The following is a 25,546-nucleotide window of genomic DNA, read 5'->3' as shown; positions in this document are numbered from 1 at the left end:
AAAAAAAAAAAAAAAAAAAAAAAGAAAGAAAGAAAGAAAGAAAGAAAGAAAGAAATACATGGTGGCTGAGTTTCAGAAGAAATTTCTAAATTCAAGGTGTATAAAAGGTCTTTGTGTCTACCAGGGTGTGTGTGTGTGTGTGTGTGTGTGTTTTTTTTGGTACCGGGGATCAAACTCAGGTCCTTGCGCTTGCAAGGCAGGCAGTGGAACCTCTGAGCTAAATCCCCACCCAAGGGCATATATTTTTAAACCATATTTGGATGGTTAACTTGGCATATATCGCCAAATGCTTCAACAATCATGAAATGATGCAAGTTGTCAATTGTCATGTATTTGGATGGTATATAAAATGCTTGACAGTTTGAAACAAAGCTTTCAACAAATGAGCAAACAGCAGCTAACTTGTTGGATTTCTTTCTTGATGGGTCTTTTTGTCATCAGTTGCAGGCAATTTTGAAGAAACCAAATCTCTTGAGTGTCATTATTGTTCTAAAATCTCATCCTCACATCTGTCACTTCTCCATAAATCCTTTAGATTCTAATGCTTAGAATGATAAAGTCCTGCTATGAACGCTTTTAGTTCAGATAGTGAGATGTCATGATAAGTATTTTTTGAGTATTACTATTGAGGAATATAGAATGTTTTCTTGTATTTCATTATTAGTGTATTTCAAAACATCTTATAGCATATTGCCCATAACAAACAACTTCCAACATTGAGTCAGAATGTTGGCATTCCATCCAAAAGGTTTCACTCCTGGCAAGAACCTGATAACATATCCTGACCTAGTTTTAACACTGGATCATTCAGGTATACATCTCCATTTTGTAGCATTTTGACTAGTCAAATATTTATTTACATTACTGTTTTCTTCCTCATCTGAATCAGGGTCTTCATTTTGTACTTCTCTAGCTGTCGTATCTATCATATATTGCTTTGGCTTACACGATCCAAGTTATCATCAGTAGCTGAGTCACCTTATGACTCACTTTCAACCTCCACCCAAAGTTATAAAAGCAGATTTTCATGTGACATTGCACTGAATCGGGCTAATTCTACAAGAAAAATAAAAACAAAACACTTACTTTAAAAATTATAACAATGGTGCCGTTGCCTGCCTTCCAAGCACAAGGTCCTGAGCTCAATCCCCAGTACCAAAAATAATTAAATACTTAATTAATTAAATACACAAAAATCTAACATGGTGCATAATGTGGGTAAAATTCACCCATTTATACCTTGACACACATATATATACAACTTGTTTATTGTATGTGGGTGAGCATAAAGATTGCTTCCTGTATTCCCCCAGTGCAGCTACTGGACCCAGAGTCTGCTGCTGTTAAACTAAAGTACATATTTTCATTAGAAAAGTATAGTATGGGCATCTGCAACTCAGTATGAAGAACCAAGAGTTGCTAGTGAATGTTTAAAATCACAAAATGAAGATTTAGCAAAGCTACTGTAAAACAACTTGTAAACAGAAACTTTCCAAGAACTACAAAGTTATCATATAATACACTAGAAGGATCCACAAAGCCAACCTGAAGTAACAGAATTTTTAAAACATAACTTTAATGTAACTTAATCAAAGCTATATTAACCTATACACAAGTAGAAAAATATGTAAAGAGTCAAAGTGAAGACAGGCATACAGGCAATGACATGTTGCCAAGCCAGGGGCTAGAGGACAAAGTGAGCCAGGCACTCAGAGTATAAAGAAGACAGGAGATGCAGTACATGCTCAAAATAGTACTTACTCTTAAGAGCTACAAACTTTCCCATAAACCCACTCATGGTGTCAGATGGGAACTCAACTGGGAATGCTGTGGCACCTCTAGGCAGTGACAGGTGTGATTAGTGACAACAGAGTCTCTTAGATCATCTTAGATAGACAGGGAAAAGCAGCAAGGGAAGTCACCTCACCTTTGTTTGTGAAGTAGGCACTGGGCAGAAGTTAACAGATCCCTGGATGGAGGCCTCCTAAATATCCAGGAAGGAATGGTGTTATGTGTGTAGTGGGAGTCCTCTGCCCTGTGCTGGACCTTGGTTCAGAAATAACCAGATAAAATGTTGTCCAAATGAGACCAGGATCAGTATGGAGCCAAACTTCCTTAACAAGCTCAAAAACAGATAGCTATTGCTTCGTTCCACTTATGAAAATTCACTGATCTATACTCCTCCTGTGACATACATTTTTCTGTGTCATATTTTAAGCAAAATAAAGTAGAAGGAAAATGCTAGAAAACATCATCCAAACAGTACTAAAATCCTGCCTCTTCAAGAAATTCTGGCCAGGTACAGTGCATGCCTATAATCCTAGAACTCAGGAGGCTGAGGCAGGAGCATTGCCCTGAGTTCAAGGCCAGCCTGGATTATATATGAGTTTAAGGCCAGCCTGACCTACATAGTGAAACTCTGTCTTAAAAAAAATAAAATAAAATAAAATTCAACCCATCTCACATGCCTGGTGGTGCCTCAGCTTTCTCAAAGGTAGCATCATTCTTAGTGACAACAGATTTCTGACAGGTGAATATCACAGGCCATCTTCTTACAGGGCTTGCACTTCAAATGCTACTTCTAACTGAACCAGGACAGTTTCTGAAAGATGCTGTTCAGTCTCCAGGAGAAAAATCCAGGTCATACCACGTGGACAGCTCTCATCCCTCAGACCCCAGTCTCTTACCTTGGAACTATCACCTGTCAGCCCTTAAGAGGAGCTCTAGAGGGCTGGGGATTTATCTCAGTGGCACTATGCCTGCCTCACAAGTGCAAGGTTCTGATTTTGATTCCCATTAAAAAAAAAAAAAAAAAAAAAAAGCTCTAGAAAGACCTGCCACAAAACCAGGCAGTATCATACACAGAAAACCAGGCCAAGGAAGGACAGTGCACATACTCTAGAAGAAAGACCTATCACAGTGTTTCCACAGAACACAAAACTTGGTTAACTTCCTCCAAGAAGCAAAAAGGAAACAGTTCTCACTACACAAGTTTCCTTCTATTTCTGACCCACTGCCTTTAAGCATAGCAGCTTCTGTGTGTTGTGAGCAAGATCAACTTCCTGTATTTAAATGACCCATTCCTCACTAAGTAAGACACACCATTCACAGCAACAGTCTATGCCTCGCTTTTACTTACTTTTCTGGCAAAAATTAGATACTAAATGATCTCTTTCCATAAAAATTTTTGTAAGAAAAGAAAATAATCTCAACTCTGGAATTGTCCATTTCAACAAACTAAAGAAAGTAACTTAAGGCTGTAAATTAATCATTCAAAATGATTGAGGCATTCAACATAGATTAAGCTAAAGTCATCACTGGGATGTAAGCAGCTATTTGAAAATTACCCTAAAGGTATCAAGTACTAGACTGTCACCAAGGAGCAGCCAAAAGCCTGCCAGTTTAAAAAAAAAAAAATCACATAAACTCAGTCTTTTGATTATTAGCACACATTCAGAGGAGGATGAAACACAATTATTTTTAAACAATTACTAAAATTGCATATATTTGAACTATAAACTCCTTACATTATTCATTAAAAAATAAGGATACATTTAATTCAAGATGAATGGGCCAAGGAATATATAAAACTCAAGCTGAGACACATGGCATGTTTGTCACCTCAGCAGTGGATCTTAGGATTAGGCAGTCTGTTCCCTGGGACCAAGTTTCCCCTTGATGGTGCTGTAGTACCCCGCTCCTTCTAGCCTTTTCCCTATGATACCTATGGATTAATGGCTCCCACTGGCACCTGTCTTTGCACCTAAAGTCATGGGGAGTTCTGTCATAATATATATTCCATTTATCAGAAGGTGTGCAGACTTAGATCCACACAGGTATCAACTCATCCATTTGTACCCGAAAGATGCAAGAAGCAGTCTGAAAGTCATACACTGTTTGCCCTCAGCGCACAGGCTATCTTGACACAAACAGGTGACAATGGCAAGCCAAGTGACAATGGCAAAATCAACAGTTCGTAAAGTCAGGTCTGTGTGATTCTGAAGCACTGATCAGTTCTAGATCCAGGCACTTATCTAGACCACTGTGTCAATCATACAGGGGCTCTGGAGATAGAATGAAACTTCCCAGCCCCCTGCCCAGCCCCGCAGGTAGGACAAACTTAGTTATAAATCCTAAATTTGTTCACATCCCAGTAATGGAGCAAGCTTCATGAAGCCAAGCTTCTATACAAATGTCAGGGTAGAGGGAGAAACGAGAGGCTTTTCAGGAGCTTCTGCAACAACAGAGATAGCTTTTATCACATATGTCACCCAGTAATGCTGAAGGAAATAGCTGGAGCCCCAAGTAGCATTGTGTTGGCTCTGGGAATGACTGGCAGGCTGAGGGCAGCTGCACTCTTGAGGACCTGTTGGCAGGTACTGGACATGCACATCAGCCCAAGGAAGACTGTGTGAAGACCCACTGAGAAGACTCTCGCTACTCACTTCCACCAGCTCAGCAAAAAGCTCTGCATGGGGCAGATACAGAAATTAAAATATCTAGATATATTATGAAAGCCTCATAGCTTCCATCTCTGAAGCCGGGAACACTACACAATGTTCTTCATGTGTCAAGGAATGCAGCAGTGGACAGGGTTCCTCCAACAGCCTATAAGAAACTGCATTTATCATTACCTGGGAGAAATCTTGACACAAGTCAGTTAGTTCAAGCAGGATTCAATACTGGCACACAAACTTGATGCCACAGAATGAAACAACCCACCTGCATAAAGGATACCAGTTGACTTTCTCCTGTCCAGAACCTGAATATCCTCTAGCCAGTGACCATCAATGACTATAGGAGGGGAAGGAGAGGGGAAGGGGAGGTAAGAAGGTGAAAGTGAGGGGGGACAGAGGAGGAGAGGAAGGGAAGATTTGCTCAGTACAAAGGCTAAGCAGGTGAACAGCACAGGTGTGCTTTCCTACTACAGCCACTGGGTGGATAAAACAAAAACTGCAGAGGAATTACTGCGTTCCTCCTTCTACACCTTACACCCCAGGAAGGTGGTACTTTCATTGGGCCTGTTTCCTCAACTGAGATAAAGAGCTGCCATTCAAAATGAGGAAGTACTGCCTTTCTCATAGACTAGTACACAAGACAAAAAGACCAAGCATACTTACAAGAGTAACCGGCATACAGATAGCACCCGTCAGCTATTTCTCCTTCCTGTCACAGCATTCTTGTGAGGGTAAATTGGGCAAAGAGTGTCCCCAATTCACAGAGACCAATCTTGCCAACAAGTAATTCATTCACACGGCACTACAGAAAGTAACGTGGGTAACGGCCACTCTTCTTCAGTCTGTAATGCTGGCTACAGTATTTATGTTATCAGCCAAGGCCTACTACAAAATAAAGAAGTCATTCCTCTGCAAATGAGACTTCCTGCCGAAATGACGACTGTGTCAAAAGGAAATCAGATTGTGCTAATCTAGACATCTCATCTCAATTAAAAATAGGAAGAAAAGGGCTAAAGGTGTAGGGAAAGTGGGAAGGATAAGGGAAAGATAATAAGGGAAAAGAAAAAATATGAGAAAATGAAAAAATGGAAATAAAGTATTTGTAAATGGGGAGGGTAGAAGGGGGTGAAGGGACGGCAGAGACAAGAGGGAAAATGAGAACCAAGACTTGTCATATAAAGGTACAAGATCCCAATGATGAATGTAACTGTACTGTACACCTAAAATGTACCAATAAACTCAATGAGAGAGAGAAAAAAAAATAGGGCTTGTCTCCGCAGCTGTACGGTGCAGAAGAGCTCCGCAGTGGGTCTTAACAGTGACCACCCAGCTTCCACAGTGAAGGATCTTCAGCCTTTCCAAAGCAAGTCTTAAGGAGTCCACAATGGGGAAAGGAAAGCTGACTGAAGGGAAAAACAAAAACAACAACAACAACAACAACAACAAAAACACTGCAAAACTCAAAAGAAAAAAAGTGCGTGTTTTGCCCAAAGGCGTCTGCCACGACTTACTAAACAGGCTAACAGCGCCCGACCCCAGCGAAGGCACCGCGCAGCTGCCGGGCCCGCGAGCGGGTAGGCCTGGGGACAAGCCGCGGGCAAGAGGTAGTCCCAAACCGAAGATGCGCAGGCTCTCCCTCCTCCTCTTTCCGGGACGCAACCTCGTGGAAGCAGTTGGACGCCAGGCCTACACCCGGGGCATCCCCTATCCCCGTGGCTGCCAGGCCACTCACCGCACTCTGCCGGGTACTGGTCCGCCCAGTCCCCTGACTGCGGGCAGCCGCCGCCCACCGGGGCCTCCTGCTGCTGCCGATGCTGTAGCTCCTGCTTGAGCAGGGACAGCGGCGAGTAGTGCTCTGTGGCATGTGCGCAGGCCAAAGCCCCCAGCAGCAGAATCGGCGGCAGCGCCCGCATAGCCCCGCCACCCCAGCATCCGCGCCCAAGGCCGGCAGGTGCCATCTTCGAGCACGGCGCACGCGTGGCCGCGCTCGGCCCGTGGCAAGCAGGTGGGAGCGGAAGAGGGGAGCAGCGCCTGCCGGGAGTCGTAGTCCTGGCCACACCAGCCCAGGGCCCGCGCCTCGCGTCCAGACTACCAGTCCCAGCAGGTCCGGCGCGAGAACCCTTCCGGTCCCGACCTGACAACTTCCGCCCGTGACCACAAGCGGCTTGCGTAGTGACCCGGGAAACTGTTGGACGCGGAGAATAGAGGCACTGGAAGGACGCAGAGGAGATGGCCGAGGCCGTCCTGACCCCCTGTCCGTACAGGTGTATCGAATGTAACCAGGGGGCCAGCGAGCTATATCGAGACTACAACCACGGCGTGCTGAAGCTCACCGTCTGCGTGAGTACTCGGACTGGTGAGGGGAGTGACACCGCCTGATGTGCTGTAGGCTGGTGCTGGGCTCGGGCTAACCCGGATGCGAGGAAACCTGTGGCCGCCGGGCGCAGAGGGCTAGGGAGTGTGGGGGCCGGGCCAGGCAGTGAGGACACAAAGTTAGTGGCATGCCAAATTTCAGCCGTTCCATTTAAAGTCCCCATCCAAGGTAAATGTGCCTTCCCTTTCAGCTTTCACATATGGACATAGTACTCTTCCCTATTCCAGGCGCACAGATAATCTAATAAATTCATTATAGAACAAAACAAGACTCCTTAAAAATTATTTTTTGTTTCACTCACTGTTAAGATATTTAGCTCCCGCCTCTTGGATGCTGGATGCAGAAACGAATAAGACCTTGAGAAGCTTAAAAGTCCAGAGGGTTCCATTTTAAGATACAGTATTTGCCTGTTGTAGAGTTAAAATTAAATAATTTGAGGATAAGTAGAGAAAGAAGTAGTCCTTGTGATGATGATACAGAAGAAAGCAGCAGGGATATTCATGAAGAATTGATATGGCCAGTTCATATTTTAAAAGGGATGGTTCAGTGAGATGAAGAATGTTAGGACAAAGCGTGTCACAGCTAAGTGAAGACTGAAGTGGTGCTATTGGAGGCCCTTGTGCTGTATTAATTTCTTAGACAAAAAGTTTTTTCAGGACCTTTGTCTATTTGGTAGTAGATGATAAAGAATGGAATGCTTTTGCCAAAATAAGAAAATATATTTACTAAAAGTAATACAGTTCTTTAAATATAGCTCCCAGTGAGATACTCTACTGCATTGTCTCCTGTGTGTGTTGTGTGTGTGTCTGTGTAGTTTTCCTGCTTCCATTTCAAGTGAGCACAGGAGGAAATAAAGTGGAGAGGAGTACTTACAAGAAAAGCAAATACAAGGAGAACAGGGGAAAATGAGATCTATATGGATGAGAAGGAGGTAGCAGACTTGGATGAATTTCCTGTTGGTTCTGCAGGGGAAATGGGCAGTGCCTACAGCCCAGTCATACGGTATAGGAGCTGCCTCTTTCTTTGGTTTCGTGTCAGCCAGAGTTATCCCATTATATTACTTGTCAGACTTCCTGGTAGCTTGGCCTTCTGAACTGTAAGGTCCTTGAAGTTAGACTAGTGGCTCTAGGTGATTATCTAGTATCTTGGAAGATTCATAAGAGGCTAAGAAGAGAGAATTCTTGTTTTCAACATAGCACCACTCCACAAGAATCTGCCAAACAAGTGAATGCAAAAGAAGCAGGAGCTGCTCTCCTATTAGTCCTGGTTTCTGTCTGTCTTCTTCTAAGAATTGTCCAAACCCTGAGTCTTACGCTTGTGGTACTGTCTGAAAATGAAATTTAGAGAACTTTATTGAAGAACAGAGAGGGGATCCCGGAACTGTTAGCAGTTTCATTTAAAAATGAATTAGCATCTCTGGACTTCAGATCTCATATGCAGGAAGAGAGGAAGTGTACTCCATTTAAGTGGCACAAAATGTACAAAATATCCTGTCTCAATCCTGTAGTTTTTGATTCTGGTTTAGGTGCCAGCTCACTCTTTGCTCAGTTAAAGAGTTGCAAAAACACGAATTCCTTATGCTTCTGTTTTGTTAGGTAGATTTGAGTTTGAGGAAGTAGCACATCTGCCTTTACTGGTTCACATGATGCCTGAAAAAGCATACCTATTTATTAGAAGGACATGAATGAAGTGGAGAAACTTACCTTGGAAGGGAATCCAGTATTTCATTACGCTGAAGTGGAGGGTTAATATTCTTCAGTGCAGTTCACTTTTCTTCTAGTGCTTTGATGTAACTTTAAGTCCATCCTAGCATTTTTGTATCCTCACTTCTATTTCTAATTTATCCTGCCAAAGTTTAAAAAATTTTGGTTGCAATTATAGCCATTAGTTTGAGGGGGGGCTTTTTTTTTGCATTGAATTGCAGCATTAAGGCGGTTTTGTAACTAATGTTGCTTCCTTTGTCCATGTCCTAAAGGTGTTGAGATTTGATGACATTATAATCACACTTCCAGAGATCTTGAACTGTTAAATAGTGACCTGAGAGAGCCTGGATTTTGGTGACATGCATCCTGCACTGCCCAGTTCTTTTCACTGCACTATCTCTACCGTAGCATTTTCCCTCTGTATCATTGGTATAATTAGAGGAAAACCCAAGTTTCGCTGAGTTCTGCCACCTCAGGATTGTTAGAACTGTACCCTGTTCCTTACCTGCCTGCCTTAGCCTCCTGAGATGTAAATTTTAAAAGCTCTCGAAAGCTCAGGGAAAAGGAGACTTTGCCGAACACCTTTCCAAATCCTGTTTTAGGAACCATAGTGTTGGAGCCGTATAACCAATAGGTAACAGGTTATCAGTTAAAAAAGTACATTATAGATTCATTCATAACAATTCCCACAATTTAAAAGTAGACTCTTCTGTGATACTTTGCTGCTTGGAATTAGTCTTTAAGTCAATAATCTTTTTAGCTTCCCAAATATGAGGTAAGATATAATATTTTTAGCCTAGACACATCAAATCACTTGTGAAACCACTTATCACACATATCTGAGGGGAAGTTTACTGAAGTGCTGATATGGCCTTGTGTGCTGCACAAGTAGTGTTATTTCGAAGTCTGAGGTTTCAGACTGTACTAATTTGCTTGTTCTAATGTTATCTTGTGTTATTTCAGAAATCCTGCCAGAAACTTGTGGACAAATATATTGAGTATGATCCTGTTATTATCTTGATTAATGCTATTCTGTGTAAAGCTCAGGTCTACAGGCATATTCTTTTCAATACTAAAATAAACGTAAGTTGTGGTAATTTTAAAAATGTTTAATGTTACTTAATAGTGCTTGTACATTTTATAAGGGTAACAATTTTGAACAGAATGAAAAAATATAAAAAGAAAACTTCTAGCCAGGGGTGGTGGCTCACACCGTTAATCCCAGTACTTGGGAGGCTGAGGCAGAAGGATAGCTGTGAATTTAAGGCCAGCCTATTACTACATAGCCAGACCCTATGTCAAAAAAGAAAAAGAAAAATTCTAATTGGAAGGTGAGTCTTTTTTCTCAGCATATTTGGAACTTTCTAGAAATAGCAAGTGTGAAATTTTTGGTGTGTGGTTTGTTTTGTTTTATTTTCTTTGTTTTTTGAGACAGGGTCTTGCTACATAGTTCAGACTGGTCTTTAACTCACAGTGTAGCTAAGGCCAGTAGAGCTAAGGCTGGTGTCAAACTCACAGTGATCTTCCTACCTTAGCCTCCTGAGGTGTAAATTTAAAAGTTGTTAGGAAGCTGACAGCTATAGTGTGGATTGCCTTTAGTAGGTTAGCTATTGAAACAGACTCATTGATTCCGAATAGAACAAAATTAAACATAGCTGGGTAGGGAGAAAATTATACCTAAAAGAAGTAACAGACATTAATGGAAAAATATTAAATTGACTTATTGTAGTCTACATTCTACTGTTAGGGAATTTATGAGATAAATAACATTGAATTTAGTCAGAAAAGTCCTTTAAAAGTTGAATTTTAAAAAAATACATATTTAGTGTATTAAATTGTAAACTCTAGCAGTTTGGGTAGGATTGATAGATAAAATACAGGACATCAAATTTGAAAATCAAATAAACAGGGAAAACTTTTAGTATGTCTCAAATATGGCATGAAATATACTTACAATAAATTGTTTATTATGTATCAGAAACTAAATTTACTGGTGTTCTGTGTGGTTATATGCAATCCTAAATTTGGGCTGTTCCTCAAGTTAAATAATGGCATTTTTTAAATTACCAGAGCATTAGCCAGCCATGGTGGTGCATGCCTGTAATCTCAGCACTCGGAGGCTAACACAGGAGAATCACTGTGAGCTCAAGGCCAGCCTAGGCTACATACTGAGACCTTTTCTTGAAAAAAAAAAAAACCCCAAACCACTAAATTACCAAAACATTGATTGTCAAGACTTCACTACACATTTAGAATCACCTCATTGGACTGTGGGGGGTTAAATCTTGCAAGCTGAGATGTTCCTCAGAACTATACTTACCTACAGCTGTGCCTGTTTATACTAAGTACAATCAAGTGCTTCTTGCCCTGACTGAGTGGCAATGTCTTTTGACTATCAGATCCATGGAAAACTCTGCATTTTTTGTTTGCTTTGCGAAGCATACCTGAGGTGGTGGCAGCTTCAGGACTCAAATCAAAACACTGCTCCAGACGACTTGATTAGATATGCCAAGGAGTGGGATTTTTACAGAATGTTTGCAATTGCTTCTCTAGGTAAGGAGATACTTGCTTTCCACTCTTAAATAGAATTTAACAATTTGATTAAAACTAAGATACATGCTCTTAATCATGGACAAAGGGGAATAGTTAATAGAGGGCTCACAACTAAATTATCAGTTTTTCCATTAACCTTCTACCTGTGAGGTGAGTTTTAAGTTCTGATTACCCAACTGGACTGCTTCTTTGACTACAATGAATCATTTTATAATAACTGAATCTATAGTCCATGCCAGTGTCGTATTTCTACATCACACATTCTCTTTTATCCTGTCTGCCAGCCTCCTTCAGTCACCTCATCCATCTGCTCAGAACTCCAGATATCCATCCCTAATCCAGACCTTTCTCCTGACCTCGAGACCCTGTGTCCATCTGCCTCCTCAGCAGCTCCATATGGACAGCCAATAATTCATCTCCAGAACCCAGCTTCTCCTGCTGCCTCTGCCCATAGCCTTCCCCACCCCAGTTGCACTTAACTCCATTGTTTGAGTTGCTTAGACCAAGAAGCCTTGGAGTCATTCCTGATGGTGCACACTCGAGTTGTCAGGAAGTACTCTTGCACTGCACTGCCACTCCTACCATCCGCATGGCTGGGACCTACTGCAAGCTAGAACAGCAGTCACTTTGTTTCTAGCCCACTTGACGCTAGTCTATTCTTCACATTGAGAAGCCCCTTTCTAATCAGCTGCTGCTAGGACACAGCTCCCATTTCACTCAGAGTAAAGCTGAAGTCCCTGTACTAGCACAGAGGCTCTCCATGCTCTGCCTCTTCAGGGACATCTCTTGTTTCAGTTACTGCCACCATCTCTCATGCCCACCCTAACCCAGCCACTCCAGGGAACTTGTTTCAGACATACTAGTTGAGCCTTTACCCTTGGGCCTTTGAGCTGGCTGCTTTGTCTGCCAGGGTACCTGCCCCTAATGTCCACTTGTCTTCTCCCTGATGTCCCTCAGGTCTGAAATTTTGCCTCAGTGAATCCTGCTCTGACCTCCGACTACCACCACCTTGTTTTAAGGTGCTTATCATCTCACATACCACAGGAGGTGCTATTAGCTGTTTTTTATGATCTGCCTTCTCCACTAAATAGAATGAGGGTGAGGCTCTCTGTGTTGGTCACTGATACAGCTCAAACCCTTAGTAAAGTGCTTGGTCTATAATAGGTGCTCAGTAAACGTTTTTTGGGGTTGATTTAATGATTACATATGTACATGCATGCATTCTGACCTGATCAAGTCACTATCAGGTTCCAGTTGTCCATTCACTACTTGTTCTCATTCATATACTTAAGAAATACTTACTAAATATTTATGTACCAGTCACTTCAGGCACTGGAGAGGTATATCTATGAAAAATACACACAAAAATCTCTGCCTCTGGGTTTTACAGTTGGGACTTTGTTACAATTTATGACAGTTTAATTACTGTGATGTCCATTCCATAAGTAATTGTTTATTGTTGTTAAGATGGTCTGGCTACGTGGCTAGCTTCAAACTTCATAATCTTCCTGCCTTAGCCTCCCCAGTAGCTGGTATTATGGGCATGTACCACTGTTCCTAGCTCTTACTGGTAATTTTGGACATAATTTAGACTTTACTGAGACACTTAATGTGAATTTTTATTGTCAAATAATATTTGAAATATGCAGAAGACTACAAACATTCACATCTTACAGTAATATTGAATGCACTTTGAAGGTCTGGGGATTTAGCTCAGTTGCACTGTACCTGCCTCGCAAGAAGAAGGTCCTGTGTTTGATCCCCAGTACCGGAAAAAAACAAAAACAAAATAAATACACCTTGAGCATATCTCCTATCCTAGGAGCATAATTAAGCTTTAAAGCAAAGCCTCTTAAAGTTTCTAAAGAAAAGTTGCTTTGTCTTCCCCTACACACCCATATATGTGTATATTATACACACACACATATATGTGCACACACATATTTTGTTTTGTTTTTTGAGACAGGGTCTTACTATGTAGTTCAGGCTGGCCTTGAACTCACTGTAAGAGACACCTTTTAATTTAAATAGCAATAGTCAATATTTTATATATAATAAGCACGCAGAAAGTAGTGCAAGAATCCACAGCGAAAAGTACCAGTATGGGCAACACCATTCCTAGGGCGGCCCCATCATCCAGAGTTGGTAGCTTCCACCTTCCTGCTTTATTCTTTCTTGGGAATCACGTACTTCAGAGAGGCAGTGATTACAGTTCTGATGGCATTGCTTTTTCTTCAGTGGGTGATGAAAATTTTTATGAAAGAATTGTTGAAATGTTTCTTAAATCATAGCAGCAGGATTTTACACAAAGGCTGGGTTTGATTTTAAAAAAAGGCTGGGGCCAAGGATTTAGCTTAGTAGTGCCACCTCCTACCTTATAAGCCACAAGGTCCCCAGTTCAATCCCTTGAACCCCCCAAAAAAATTGATACAGCTAAAGCATTTCCTATGAAATCAGCTAAGTCATATTTTGTAATTAAGGTTTGTTTTTAGACGGAAATAATGGTTTGCATGGAGACCAACAAATTTTTATTTTTCATTCCTCCCTAGAACAAAGTGCCTTTTTAATTGGCATTTTTACTTTTCTGTGGGTAGAACGACACACAACAGTAAAAACAAGGCCCAACTTCGTCTTGCTACTGAAGGCATTATTGTTATCAAGCTATGGGAAGCTCCTCCTGATCCCAGCTGTCATCTGGGAGCATGACTACACACCTCTATGCCTCAGGCTTATCAAAATGTTTGTCCTGACCTCAAACTTCCAAGCAATCAGAGGTAGGGGTCTGTCTTCATTCTGTCTTAACTGCCTTAACCTTCACAGAAGCCTTCAGCCATGGTTCTGGGAAAGTTTCATGTGACCTGCTGAACACTGAAGCTCTTCATAGAGTAATGACAGTCCCTGGCATACCAGCTGCCTAACAGGTCAGGCAGAGTACCCTGCATGTCTGTAGTACCTGACAGGGCAGGCACAGTACCTGGGCACATCTGTGGTACCTAACGTGTGGCAGATGCTATGCCCAGCGTGTCTGTGGTGCCTATCGGTGGCAGGCCCTAGTGTTCGTTAAATTTAACCACATAGCTGACATCTTTCAGCATGTTTTTGTCTGCCTTCTCTCTGTCCTGTGAGGTTAAAAATGCAGCCATTGTTATCTTTACTTCAAGAATTAACTTGTGGACCATGAGGGCAGGTAGATTGTCTAGAGTTCCAGACTGGGCAGTTGCCAGAGCATGAGAGGGTGCCGGGTGCCACCTCCCACACCAGGACAGTACGTGCTCTGCCAGGAAATGTCTCCCTTTTCCTGTGTGCTATGAAAAGTACTATTTTGAATGAACCTATTACCTGATACTTCTTATCATAGTCTTGTCATCTTGCAAACTGTGACACTGTTATTCTATCTGTAACCTTAGAATCCACCTTTTATTTTTCCTTTGTTTTTTGGTTGTTTTATTTTGTTTTTTGAGACAGGGTCTTGCTACGTAGCCCAGGCTGGCCTCCAACTCATGGTGATCCTCCAGCCTCAGCTTCCCAAGTGCTGCGATTTACAGGCATGCACTACCATGCCCAGCCTCCCCTTGATGTTGACAAGACCTCGCTTCTTGCTTCCAGGAGAAACTGAGCTCATGTCACACACAAAAGTGTTGGTTCTCTCAGAGGTCTGCAGGTGGAGGTGTGGAGCAGGACACATATAGATTAATACTAAGATAAGTGCAGCGTTCCAAAAACAGCTTTACAAGACAGTTCACACACAGCTTACATGGCACTATCATTTTTTTATTGTTGTTGTTGTTGTTGTTTTTGTTTTGTTTTTTATTTTGATTCATTTTATTTTTTGAGACAGTACTGGGAATTGAACCCAGGGCCTTGAACATGCTAGGCAAGTGCCACTGGACTACATCCCCAGCCCTATTTTGTTTTTTTGTTCGTTCGTTTGTTTGTTTGTTTGTTTTAATGGTACCTAGGGATTGAATTAAAGGCCTCACACATGCTAGGAAAGTGCTCCTCTCACTGAGCTGACCATTTTTTTGTTTTGTTTATGGAAATGGACCAAATTGCCCAGGCTCAGCTCAAAAATGTGATTCTTCTGCCTCAGCCTCCCTAACAGCCAGAATTGCAAATGTACATCATCATGCCTCAATTAAGTTCTTAAGAGCACATGACTGCCTTTTCTTTTGCAGTGACGCTAAACATTAACCGCATGCTGTCCTTGTTGGCTGTCCTGAGTGGCTTACTGCTTGAAAGCGGCATGGTCTACTTCTTCCAGAGGATGGAGTGGGACATTGGCAGCGACTGCGCCTTCTATAGGGATCAGGACTTCTGAAGGAGGTACCAGAGCACCCAGGTCCATGTGCTCAGACATGCTTCCTTCTCAGCTTAGACAGGAGGCAGTGGAAATAAGTGTGTGCCTCTGAGAAGCCGATCCCCTTGTGTCTCATTGCTTTGAGAACTGGGTTGGGTGGTTCCCAGATTCTTTGCTTTAGTTCTATTGGTTATTCTGAGTGACAGCAGCATCCCCATTTTTATTGCTTCAAAGGTCCTGTCCCCAATCTAACGCTTCCACACCAGCCCTCCTCTAATGAAATCTCACTCTGACACTCATCCACTAATTCATCTCCTACCCTTTCCAGCAATTCTGCTCCCTTCTTCCCGCCACCCCTGCTTGCCCCCACCACCACCTTGGTACCAGGGATCGAACTTGCAACCTTGCATTTGCGAGGCAGGCACTGTGCCACTGAGCTAAATCCCCAGCCCTTCAACCTTCCTTTTTGCTGCCTGCCTTACCTATACTACCCTAGACCTTTAACTTTCTTCTGCTTCTGACCAGCTTTGCCTCTCTTTGAGCCACACTTGGAACCTGTAAACAGCTATTCAGCTGTTCTGTTAAACCCTTGAAACCCACCAGCTTCTTGCTGTCCATCACATAGTTACAGTGCCCAAGTTGTTGGAGCAGCACCTCTGCCAGGGACAGGCCCTCAGTGGGCCTCTGGCTGCTGCTCTCCATCACTGTAGGGACCACCCCCCACCAGGGTCTGTGCTCCTTATTACCATGCCGCCTCCTGTGACTCCCCCTCCTCCTCCTGCCTACCGGGGTGCTCACTGCCTCACTGCGGCTCTTTCCGACCTTGGGGTTCTCCTCCCTCCATGCAAGGATGCAAGATCCTATGGTTGATCACAGCACAGAAGGGTGGGGACAGGGGGGATATGCTGTGTCCATGCCCCTCCTCAGGGACAGCAGAGTCACTGTGGCTCCCAGCTACTTGTACTTTCCTGTGGTGCCACACTATATTCCTATCACCTCCATCTCCCTTTGTGCCACTTTGCTCTCTTCGGGTCTTCAGAGACACACCTGCCCTGCTTATCCTTTCCCTCCACTGGGCCCTGCCCATGGCCAGTGCCCACACCTTGCTCTTTATTCTGGGCACTTTGCTCCATTTCTTCACTTTTTTCTATACATTGTGCTTCCTCCCAGAGTGTCCCGAGTCTGCATTTCTAAAACTCAGAGGAAAGCCAGTTGCCAGCTGCTCTCAGGCTTCCAACCCTCCCTATGCTCTGCCAAAACAAGCCACCCATCCCCTTCAATGTGGTTTTGTCCTGCCTGTGCTGGTACTCTGTTCTTGGCCTTGCTACTCTCCTGTGTACCCTGCTGTGCACACCCTCCCAGACCTCAGACCTCCACCTGCTTTGACCAGGCTGCTGGCCTGTCCACTGCCCCTGCAGGAACCCAGGGGCTCCTACCAGAGGTCAGCAGGCCTAAAACTGAGCTCAGTGTTACTGCTGTCCCCTAAGTAGTCTTTGCTGATAGCCTCCCTTCAAGATGTCCCTCACCTCTTTCCCTCAGGCTGCAGCCCACACTCCTGTCTCCTGCCTCCTGCCTGAGGATATAGAATCCCCTACCTGCCATCACTCGAAACTGGTTAACAGTCATATCCTCAAGAAGTACCCCAGTCACTTCTCACTGCTGCCTTGGGCATTTCCAGCCTTTACTTTTCTCCAAGGCTCTGTGGCCCTCACTGCTCCCCTCTGCTCACGACCTGCCTCCTCTCCAGAATGCCCAGGAGCCCCTTCGCCATGAAAGGGTTCCTTCCTACCCTGTGCTGTGCCGTGTCCAGTACTCTAGCTACCTCTGTCTAGGCAACAGTGTGGTGGCTATGGCCCCAGCACCATCCTAGACTATCCAGGCTGGCCATTTCATTTCATTTTCTTCCTTAACTGCTTCTGCTTGTTGGCTGTCAATTATAATCTAGTTAGGGAAATAAGCTCATGTTAAGCACTTCAAACCCATTGTCCTGCTTTATGTTAACTCGTCTTTTATACTTGCCTGTATCATTAAAACTGTCCAAGGCGTGGTGGCACGTGCCTGTAATTCTCACACCCGGGAGACTATGGCAGGAGGATCACGAGTTTGGGGCTGTTTTTTTGTTTGGTACCGGGGATTGAACTCAGGGCCGTGTGCTTGTAAGATAGGTGGCAGCACCTCTGAGCTATATCCCTGGCTCTCACCATGAGTTTGAGGCCAGTGGACTACATAGCAAGACCCTGTGTCAAACAGATAAAAAAAAAAACTAGCTGAAAGTGTGGTTCTTGGAAAGTTTGTGCCTCAGGTCCCTATGTCTCCCATGGTCAGGACCAGCTTGGGGAGCATTCCCACTTGACTGTCAGCAGAAGATGCCTTTTTGAAGACCCTCTTTGTCATCCGGTCTTATTTTCCACTCTTTGCATGACCATCAGCATCTGAAAGAGAAGATGTGTCATAGAAACCAAGCGCTTTGTTCTGGTAAGGAAAGTGAAACAAAGACTTGGGAATGCTTCCTGAAAAAGAAGGCGGTGGCTTGGAATGGAAACCTAATCCCTTCCCCTAACTCCAGAAACAGCCAAATCATTTACACATACACACACACACACACACACACACACACACACACACACACTCTGTGTGACCATGGGCATTAATACATACATCCAGTGAAGAATAGTACATTGTAGACAGCCCCAGGGAAGCACATAATAAAATATATAAATTTTATTCCTTTGGCAAGTTTATATCTTTTAAATTTAAATGTTTAGGTTTTCCTCTAGCTACAAATGAAATGTTGTGTTCTTACAGTAGAAATACTTTTTTTTAGTGGGGGGACAGGGTCTCACTATGTAGTTGAGACTGATCTGAAACTCACTATGTAGCCCAGGCTGGTCTCAAACTCACAGCGATCCTCCTGCCTCAGCCTCCCGTGTGCTGGAATTACAGGTGTGCGCCACCACGCCCGGCTAGAAATACTTTTAAAGTTTTTTAGAATAAAGTAAGTTTTTGTAAATTTTTAATTCAGTAACTAAGGTTAAATTTAAATTGGCTAATCAAAAAGCAATACAAAGAAAACCCATTAAACTGTAACACTGTATGGAGTGAAATATACTTCAATAAAGTGTTTATTAAAAAATAGATATCATAGGACCTTTCGTGCCCTTCTCCCTGTTTCACTTGTTCTTTCATCAATTGCTTATTCATTGTAGATGTTTGCTGAGCACAATTCTGTGTGTCAGCCCCTGCCTGGCAGTGGTAAATAAGACTTAGGCCCCTCTGCTGGGCATGGTATAGACAGTCCCAGTATTTGGGAGCCTGAGGCAGGAGGCTCATTGTGAGTCCAAGACCAGCTTGAACTATAGTGAGACTGTCTCCAAAAAACCGGCCCTTTGAGATTCACTGGGCAATGATGGGTTCAGAAGTTTGAGTAGAGTTGCAGTGCATGTGGTCAGTGCTGGGAAATGTACTCGTGGCCTAACTTGGGGGCTTGGGAGGGAGGAGGGAAAGGGCTTCCCACAGTCCCTGGTGGCAGCTCAGAGACTTCCAGTCCCAGAGTACGTGCAGGGACAAAGAATGAAGAGGTGACGGCATAGGCTGGGAGTTTGAAAAGACATGAATGAGCCCAAGGTAATGAGACCAATACAAATAATCAAAGAGAAGAATCCGAGTTTAGAAAAAAACATCAACTGGGATAATAGCTCAGAATAGCTGCAGGATAGAAAGGACTGTTGGCCTCCAGATGGAGCCTGTCAGTGCTTGGGAGAGAGGGAGGCAGACCACCAAGAGGAAAAGGTTGATTAAAAACAAGTGCTAGGGGTAGGGTACAGCCCAGGGGTGGAATGCATGCTGAGCATGTAAGAGTCCTGGGTTCTGTCCGCAGCATCATGAAAACAAACCCAACAAAGATTCACGTTTCCCAATCCTTTTCATTAAGATAAATGAAGATAAACACCTCAGCCATTTATAGTGCGATACTTGACACACCTATAATCATAGCACTCACAGGTTGAGGCAGGAAGATCCTTGCAAGTGTGAGGCCAGCCTGAGCTACATAGTTCAAGGTCAGCCTGAACCAAGTAGACCTTGTCTCAAAAAAAAAAACTAGTCTGGTAATAAAAATTAGGATCCCTGTCCTTGGTGTCAGTGAGCAGTAGCAAGATAAGGGATGTAGAGCGTGTGGTAGAAACTGGCCCAGACCCACGGAGTGCACAGGAGCCTGTCCATCAGATATTAATCTCATCCCTCCTGAAGTAAGGAGAGAGGGCGGGACTCCAGGAGGAGCTGGAGGCTGCCAGCTACCCTCTCCACAGCTAGCCCACGCCAAAGCCTGGGCACCTCCGTGCTGCAAGCTGGCAGCACTCAATGATTTTCAACATTTTCTAGGAAACATTTTAAAGGAATGTGGAAAGAATACCATAGTGAGATTCATGTGTCCACCCCTCAACTTTATAGTAGGTCATTTTGGCCTTTTTCAAGTTTGTTTTCTATCCGGAGATAGGAGATGGCATGGCAAAAGCTGGCTGGAGAAGTAGGTGTGACTTGTTCACTGCAAGATCCCAGACACTTAGAACAGTTCCCAAAGCCCTGCACAAGGACTTCTTAAGAACTGGAGCAGGTTTTCAATAGGAGGCCTAGACTTGATGTCAGCCTGAGGTGTGGGATCAGCCCTGCCTCTCAGGACCTGGATGTGGAAGTTGTCATGGGTTTCCTCGAGATTTGGACAATATAAAAGAAAGGCAGCCTAAGGAGCTAGTGCTGTCAACTTTCTTTGATAGCCAACGTGGTGTTTTCCAGACATAGTGTGTACTTTTACCTTTGCTCTTAGCCTCTTTTCTATTCGCTCTGCAGAGCCAGTTTCTCTCCCACTCTTCACTTTTACTTTCTCAAATAAACTTTGCCATGCTATTTACTCATTTCATCCAATTCTTTGTTCAAAACAAAAACCTGGAACTAACTCCAGAAAGAGGCAAGCAGCCTGAATACAGTAACATTTAGTTGGTGAACCACTTTTTATAGAAGCAAGCTACCCAACAACAATACTGTTCTAGAAACCAGACAGAACTGCCCAATTAGACACACTGGGAAGTTGCCAGGCAGTGATGGTGCTTGGTGTTTTAGAGTGGCATCTTGTTTTCCAAGCCCCACCTCTAAAAATTGAGGTGTGATCTAACAACAAAAAAATGTATTTATATGAAAATCCACTTGAAGATACAAAAACCAAGTCACCTTTAGTTATCCTAGTTTCATCCAAGGAAACACGAACTGTAGCTGTCCTAGAAAATCTGTATTGGAACCACTTACACAGTCATCTCAGGCTTGCTCAGAGCCCACTGCTGGCTCTTGGGTGTGTGATATGGCCCAGCACCAGAAGAGGAAGTACAGAGTTTCTGACAGCACCATGTGCTGATCATGAACATGGAAGACAAGTGGTCTTTTGTTACAAGATTTTCTAGCAATGTTTGAGGCCCTTTGAACCAAATTGGGAAGAAAACATCATGGTGTAAATATGAGCCAAAGAAAGGATATTTTTAGATATTTACAAGACAGCATTAATCAAATATTAAAGACATTTTTAAAATCCTAATCTTAGAGTGATTAAGGGATTTTTCTCAAGGTCACAGAACAAGGTCCATCTTGATGTCTTCCTACTTTAGCAAAAAGGTCCCTGCTGTTTACCTCTGTTCCTAGTTTACTGACAGATCTCTGGGGTCTGCTGTTATTGGGGAAGAAAATAACTTAGTCTCCCTAGGTATAGCACCGGGAATAGGTTTAAAAAAAGGTTTTAAGTAAATGGGGAGCCCAGTTACCAGAACCAGATCTAAATATTAGTCTGTCTTCCAGAGAAGAAGCTGTAGAAGGAAGTAAGCAGTTTGCTGTATTCTTTCTTCAGCAGAATACCTGTGACCTTCAAAAGTGGTAATGTGCCTTTCTGGCATCCAACCATGACCTTTCATTGTAAAATGGGGAACATACTCTGAAGGGAAAGGTCATAAATCAAGACTAAGTCTAAAACATTCTCTGGTTTCTGAAGCGCCAAGAGGAAAGTTACCAAAGCTAGTTCTTCAGTGCCCAAAATAAGATTCTACTTATTTATTCCTCTCTGATAAATATTTACATGTACTGTTTATTTTGTGCCAGGCACTGTTTTGAGGGCTTTACAATGATTAACTTATTTAATCCCCAATCATGATTGAGAAAATGCCTGTCAACCGAAGCAGACTCAGGAGCCCTTTGGTAAAGGTTTGAGTAGTTGAAAGGTTTAGGATGGCAGTGCTGAATTGGTAGGGTAACCAGTGATGGCTGTCCTAACAGGTGAAGAGCAAGGGGGGAAAGAACTCAGGTGCCAGAAAACTAAATGAGGCCACTATACTGATTTTGGAAGCAAGACGTATAAAATCAGTTTCACTAGGTATCAGCAGGGCCATGCTCCATGGAAGGCTCTAGGGAGAATTGCACCTGCTCTCTTCTGGTGTGCAGTGGTTGCTGTCACCCCTGCATCCTTCCAGTCCTCTTCCTCCTTCACACTGACTCCTTCAGTGTGTCACTTATCCTTGTCCCTCTCTTACAAGGATAGCACTGGGAGCAGCTGTAGTCTCCTGTATAATCCAGAGGTCTCCCCATGTCAAGATCATTAAACACGTCTGCAAAGGTCCTTTTACCAAATAAAGTCCTATTTACAAGATCCAGAGAATATTTTTCGGACCAGACATCTTTCAGGGCCCTTTTTCGCCCTGCCACAAGATCGTCTGGCTAGAAGTCCTGCCCACCCACACTCCTTCCCAAATTTGCACCAGACTCTTCCGTCAAGAAGAGCCTCATACCTGTGACCTCACCAACAACAGAAAGGCAGACATAAAGCTCTGTGGCCAGGTGTGTACTGGTCAGGAGGATGCAACTGTGACGAGCCGCCTGCAGCATTTAAACTGTGCTCTTCCATCTCTTCCTGTGTGCCCGGGTTGCCTCGAGAACATACTTGACAGGGAAATACCACAAGCACCTGCTGTAAAGCTGCGCACTTACTTTCCATCTACGGGCTGTGATTTGAATTCAAGGTTGGATTCCTCCACGTTATCAAATAAATAGGACTTTGTATCATTCTCACAGCTTGTACCAGTTTACCTCTGGCTTTATCTTACCTGTCCTGCTGTGTTCTTTTTGTACAGACTTCTAAACCCATATTTTTAAAAATTTCATGTTATCACTGTGTGAATTTTTATAAAGAAGCCTTAGTTTTGGAAGCAAAGGTGGTATACAGACAAGGACACCTGAGTGTACAATGAGGCATGCTTCTGTATACTAGAGTAAGTCTGCCTGCGGGGCAGGCTTGGGCTCCCCCTCCAGCAGCAGGAGACCAGCTCTACTTCGCCAGCACCAAGCAGATACCCAGTTGTCACCTAATTCATTGTGGATTTGGGGGGAAAGGTGCTGCTGAAGCCCACAAATCAGTAGTTTTCTAAAAGCTCCAAGGGACCTTCATGTGTTCAGGGTCTCAAAGAAGCAAGGACCTGCAGGTGACCAGAATGAGTGCTTTCAATTTCTTGTCCCTGCTAAACAGTTATATCACTTATGTATCAGTTGTATATGCTGAAGGAGACTTACCAGCACCTTTCAGTGTAACTACCATCCACAGAGGAACTAACAAGAGCGCCTCCTTGTCTCTGGCCCTAACACTGAGGGACAAAACACTTGGCTTGCAGTGGTGTACTTGTCTTGCCTGAAGGAGGTGCTGGTGAGCAATTAACACTGAGAGGTGAGAACAGCAGTGAGACCTGGCTGTTAGTGCTGGCCCATTACTGATACATGATCGCCCAAGCTAAACAGGAATAAAACTACTTTCAGATTCATTTGATGGGGGGAAAACCCACATTAGTTTTTGGACTAATGCATTTGGACTCATTCAAGTTATGAAGGGATGATTCTGAATTAACAAAATAATACAGGACAACACAGTTTATCATTTTATCCTTAAGTTTAATCTACAAAGTATAAAGTTCTAATGAAGTGTTTTAATAAATTAAGGCATAAGGTAATCACCGTTTTGAGTGGAGCGTGTGGTTTGCTTTCTAACATACGTTTACATTCAGAGTCTTTAGACACAAATGCCTGCCACCTTAACAGTGAATGATAGAAAACATTAGCTTGTTTTTGGTTTGGGTTTTCCTCACTCAGCAGACCTCTGTATTACCTCCCTTACTCCTCTACCTGATGAAGGGGCAGTGAATAGGCTGAGATAAGGCAGCTTACTGGTGTGGCGGCAGTGTTTGCTTTTTCAGTAGAAAGGTTGTGCAAGTCACCTGGACAGTTAGAGATGCAGCTCACAAATAAGGTTGGACAAAGAGGCTAAAAAATTCATTAAGCAGTAAGGGAAGCTTCAGGCCACACTGAAGAAGGAGACAGTGATGCTAACACAAAGAGGATGTTAAGAACCTACTCTCCGTGAGGAAGGGACCAGCTAAAAGTCACCTCACACAGACTGCACACTTGGCCTCCTACTGCGTCCCTTGTTACAGCCTCACTTGAATCTGCAGTAGGTGTGCTTCACACAAGGGAGCCAAGGACATTCTCAGTACCTCTCTACTGCCCAAGCATATACTGTAGCACCCAGCTGACTACCTCGAGATGTCAGCAAACTCCCTACCCATAAAACTGATGGCATCCATCCCAGGTACCATGGACTGTCCACTGTGAGGAGAGAGTACTTTCCTGCAGGAGACAAAGCTGATGCTGACAGTATAGGGTTCAAACCAACCCCCCAACCCCAGCCACCCCAAGGCCCTAGGTGGACTTCAGAATCCAATCGCTGCTGGAGAGAGAAGAGACAGGCAGCAGCAGGTCTCCTGGAAGACCTCGGGCCCTGCCTTCACGGAGGGAGGCTTGCTCCCGGAAGTCCTCCTCTTCCTCTTCATCAAAGAAGCCATTCTCCAGGGCATATGGGCAGTCGGGGCTTGCAGCAGCCTGGCATGCCCCCTTGTACTCCTGGATGGACTCGTAGAGGCTGTACAGCTGGCAGAGCAAGGACATATCCAGCTGGCGGAGGCCAACCTTGAGGGAAGGGTGGAGAGAGAAAAACAAGAAATCAGCACCAGAGTCTAATTTTACTCCAACACTCAGCCAACACCCAGCAGTCTGCCTGCACAGTGAGCAGTGTACAGCATCATCAGTTACCTGTGTCCAGGAAGGGTCACAACTGCCTAAGTCTGCTCCGATGCTCTTGCACATTCTGTGGTGTCACCTACTTGCCCTGTGACCACCAAAACAGGTGTGTCCTTTCCTCTCCCCAGGAGCAGAGCTGGAGATGACCCACATCTGCTTTCTCTACCATTATGTTAGGGTCAAGCGATGCATGCTCATTCTCTAGGGCAACAGATAGCCCCTGCCTGTAACAGCAGCTCACCGGTCAGGGAACACACTGACCCCTGCCTCTCCCATCTATGACCAGCTGAGCCTGGCTTATGGAGAAATGTCAGAGGACAGCCTCTCCCATAGCAGGGCTGCCATCCCAGTGATGGCAGGTCTCTCTCCAAAGCAACTGAGTGACTCTGAAGAAGCCTAGGACAGTAAGATATGGCCTCACGTCTCCAGGAAACTTTCACAAAAGCAAGTGGTGACATAACGAGGAACTTACAAAAGGCACATACTTGTCTCTCTTCAAGTTCCTCCATTCCCCACACCCGTCCCAGCAAAAAGGGCATACTCAATCCCAAAGAGAGAAGCCTTAACCTGCCTGGAGTCTCGGGGGTCCAGTGTGTCTTGCCCTTTCATGTGCATGAGTCACTGAGATCCCATTCAGCTTATGGATTCTGACTCAGCAGCTCAGCACATGGTATGGCTGTGCTTCCAATAGTCAAAACATGCAGGAGACCTGCTTCCCACCCCACCTCAACTCCAGATCCATCCTCACTTATCTCCATGCCATGGCTGATACAGAATAACTTCTCTTACAGGACTACTGGTAGGATTACATGAAGTCAGTCTGTGCTAATAAACAGTACTGAGATGCTTCCTGCACTGAAAGGCTAATGACAAAAGGGCCTTTACGTGTGCGTACACACACGCGCGGGGGCCATGGTCTCTATAGCTGTTAAAATGGCTCCTTAGCCAGACTGTCCAGGAAAGACAATTTGACTTACAAAAGGAAGCTAAAGCTGGCAAAAAGCACATCTTG

At 43.9% G+C, this 25,546-nt stretch overlaps 2 protein-coding genes across 11 annotated transcripts in view; one reads left to right on the top strand and one right to left on the bottom strand.

The window, feature by feature from the left end:
• The window catches only part of Ttc13 (tetratricopeptide repeat domain 13), a 60,079-nt gene extending 53,613 nt beyond the window's left edge, over positions 1 to 6,466 (bottom strand). For all 6 annotated transcript variants that reach the window (XM_010621926.2, XM_010621927.2, XM_010621928.2 and 3 more), the window contains exon 1: positions 6,190 to 6,466. In XM_010621926.2, the coding sequence (XP_010620228.1) occupies positions 6,190 to 6,415 (226 nt within the window). In that variant the 5' untranslated portion in view covers positions 6,416 to 6,466. The remainder of the gene's footprint in view (positions 1 to 6,189) is intronic.
• Positions 6,467 to 6,567: 101 nt separating this feature from the next.
• On the top strand, positions 6,568 to 18,256 carry Arv1 (ARV1 homolog, fatty acid homeostasis modulator). Of its 5 annotated transcripts, XM_010621933.2 has the most exons (6): positions 6,570 to 6,797; positions 9,498 to 9,617; positions 10,934 to 11,087; positions 13,637 to 13,861; positions 15,263 to 15,410; positions 17,710 to 18,256. In XM_010621933.2, exons 1-5 carry the CDS (start codon positions 6,687 to 6,689, stop codon positions 15,403 to 15,405), a joined length of 753 nt encoding a protein of 250 aa, XP_010620235.1. In that variant the 5' UTR covers positions 6,570 to 6,686; the 3' UTR covers positions 15,406 to 15,410; positions 17,710 to 18,256. The 5 variants fall into 5 exon arrangements, with proteins under 5 accessions (XP_010620236.1, XP_033617749.1, XP_033617748.1 ...); XM_010621934.2 differs by lacking the exon at positions 17,710 to 18,256 and having other exon boundaries at positions 6,568 to 6,797; positions 13,682 to 13,861; positions 15,263 to 17,493; XM_033761857.1 differs by lacking the exon at positions 15,263 to 15,410 and having other exon boundaries at positions 6,569 to 6,797.
• The last annotated feature ends 7,290 nt before the right edge of the window (positions 18,257 to 25,546 follow it).

This window comes from Fukomys damarensis, unplaced genomic scaffold (assembly GCF_012274545.1).
Source record: "Fukomys damarensis isolate Sample0158 unplaced genomic scaffold, DMR_v1.0_HiC HiC_scaffold_10, whole genome shotgun sequence".
NCBI classification, from domain to species: Eukaryota; Metazoa; Chordata; class Mammalia; order Rodentia; family Bathyergidae; genus Fukomys; species Fukomys damarensis.
Note: the sequence above shows the minus strand (reverse complement) of the source record. Positions and strands in the feature narration are given on the sequence as shown.

What these genes read in the sequence shown, in the direction of transcription:
- Arv1 (XM_010621933.2), top strand. Translation starts at nt 6,687, where the DNA reads ATGGCCGAGGCCGTCCTGACCCCCTGTCCGTACAGGTGTATCGAATGT. An exon ending in TTTTCAATACTAAAATAAAC is followed by an intron (nt 9,618 to 10,933) that starts GTAAGTTGTGGT and finishes TTTGACTATCAG; the next exon opens with ATCCATGGAAAACTCTGCAT. An exon ending in AAACTTCCAAGCAATCAGAG is followed by an intron (nt 13,862 to 15,262) that starts GTAGGGGTCTGT and finishes TTTCTTTTGCAG; the next exon opens with TGACGCTAAACATTAACCGC.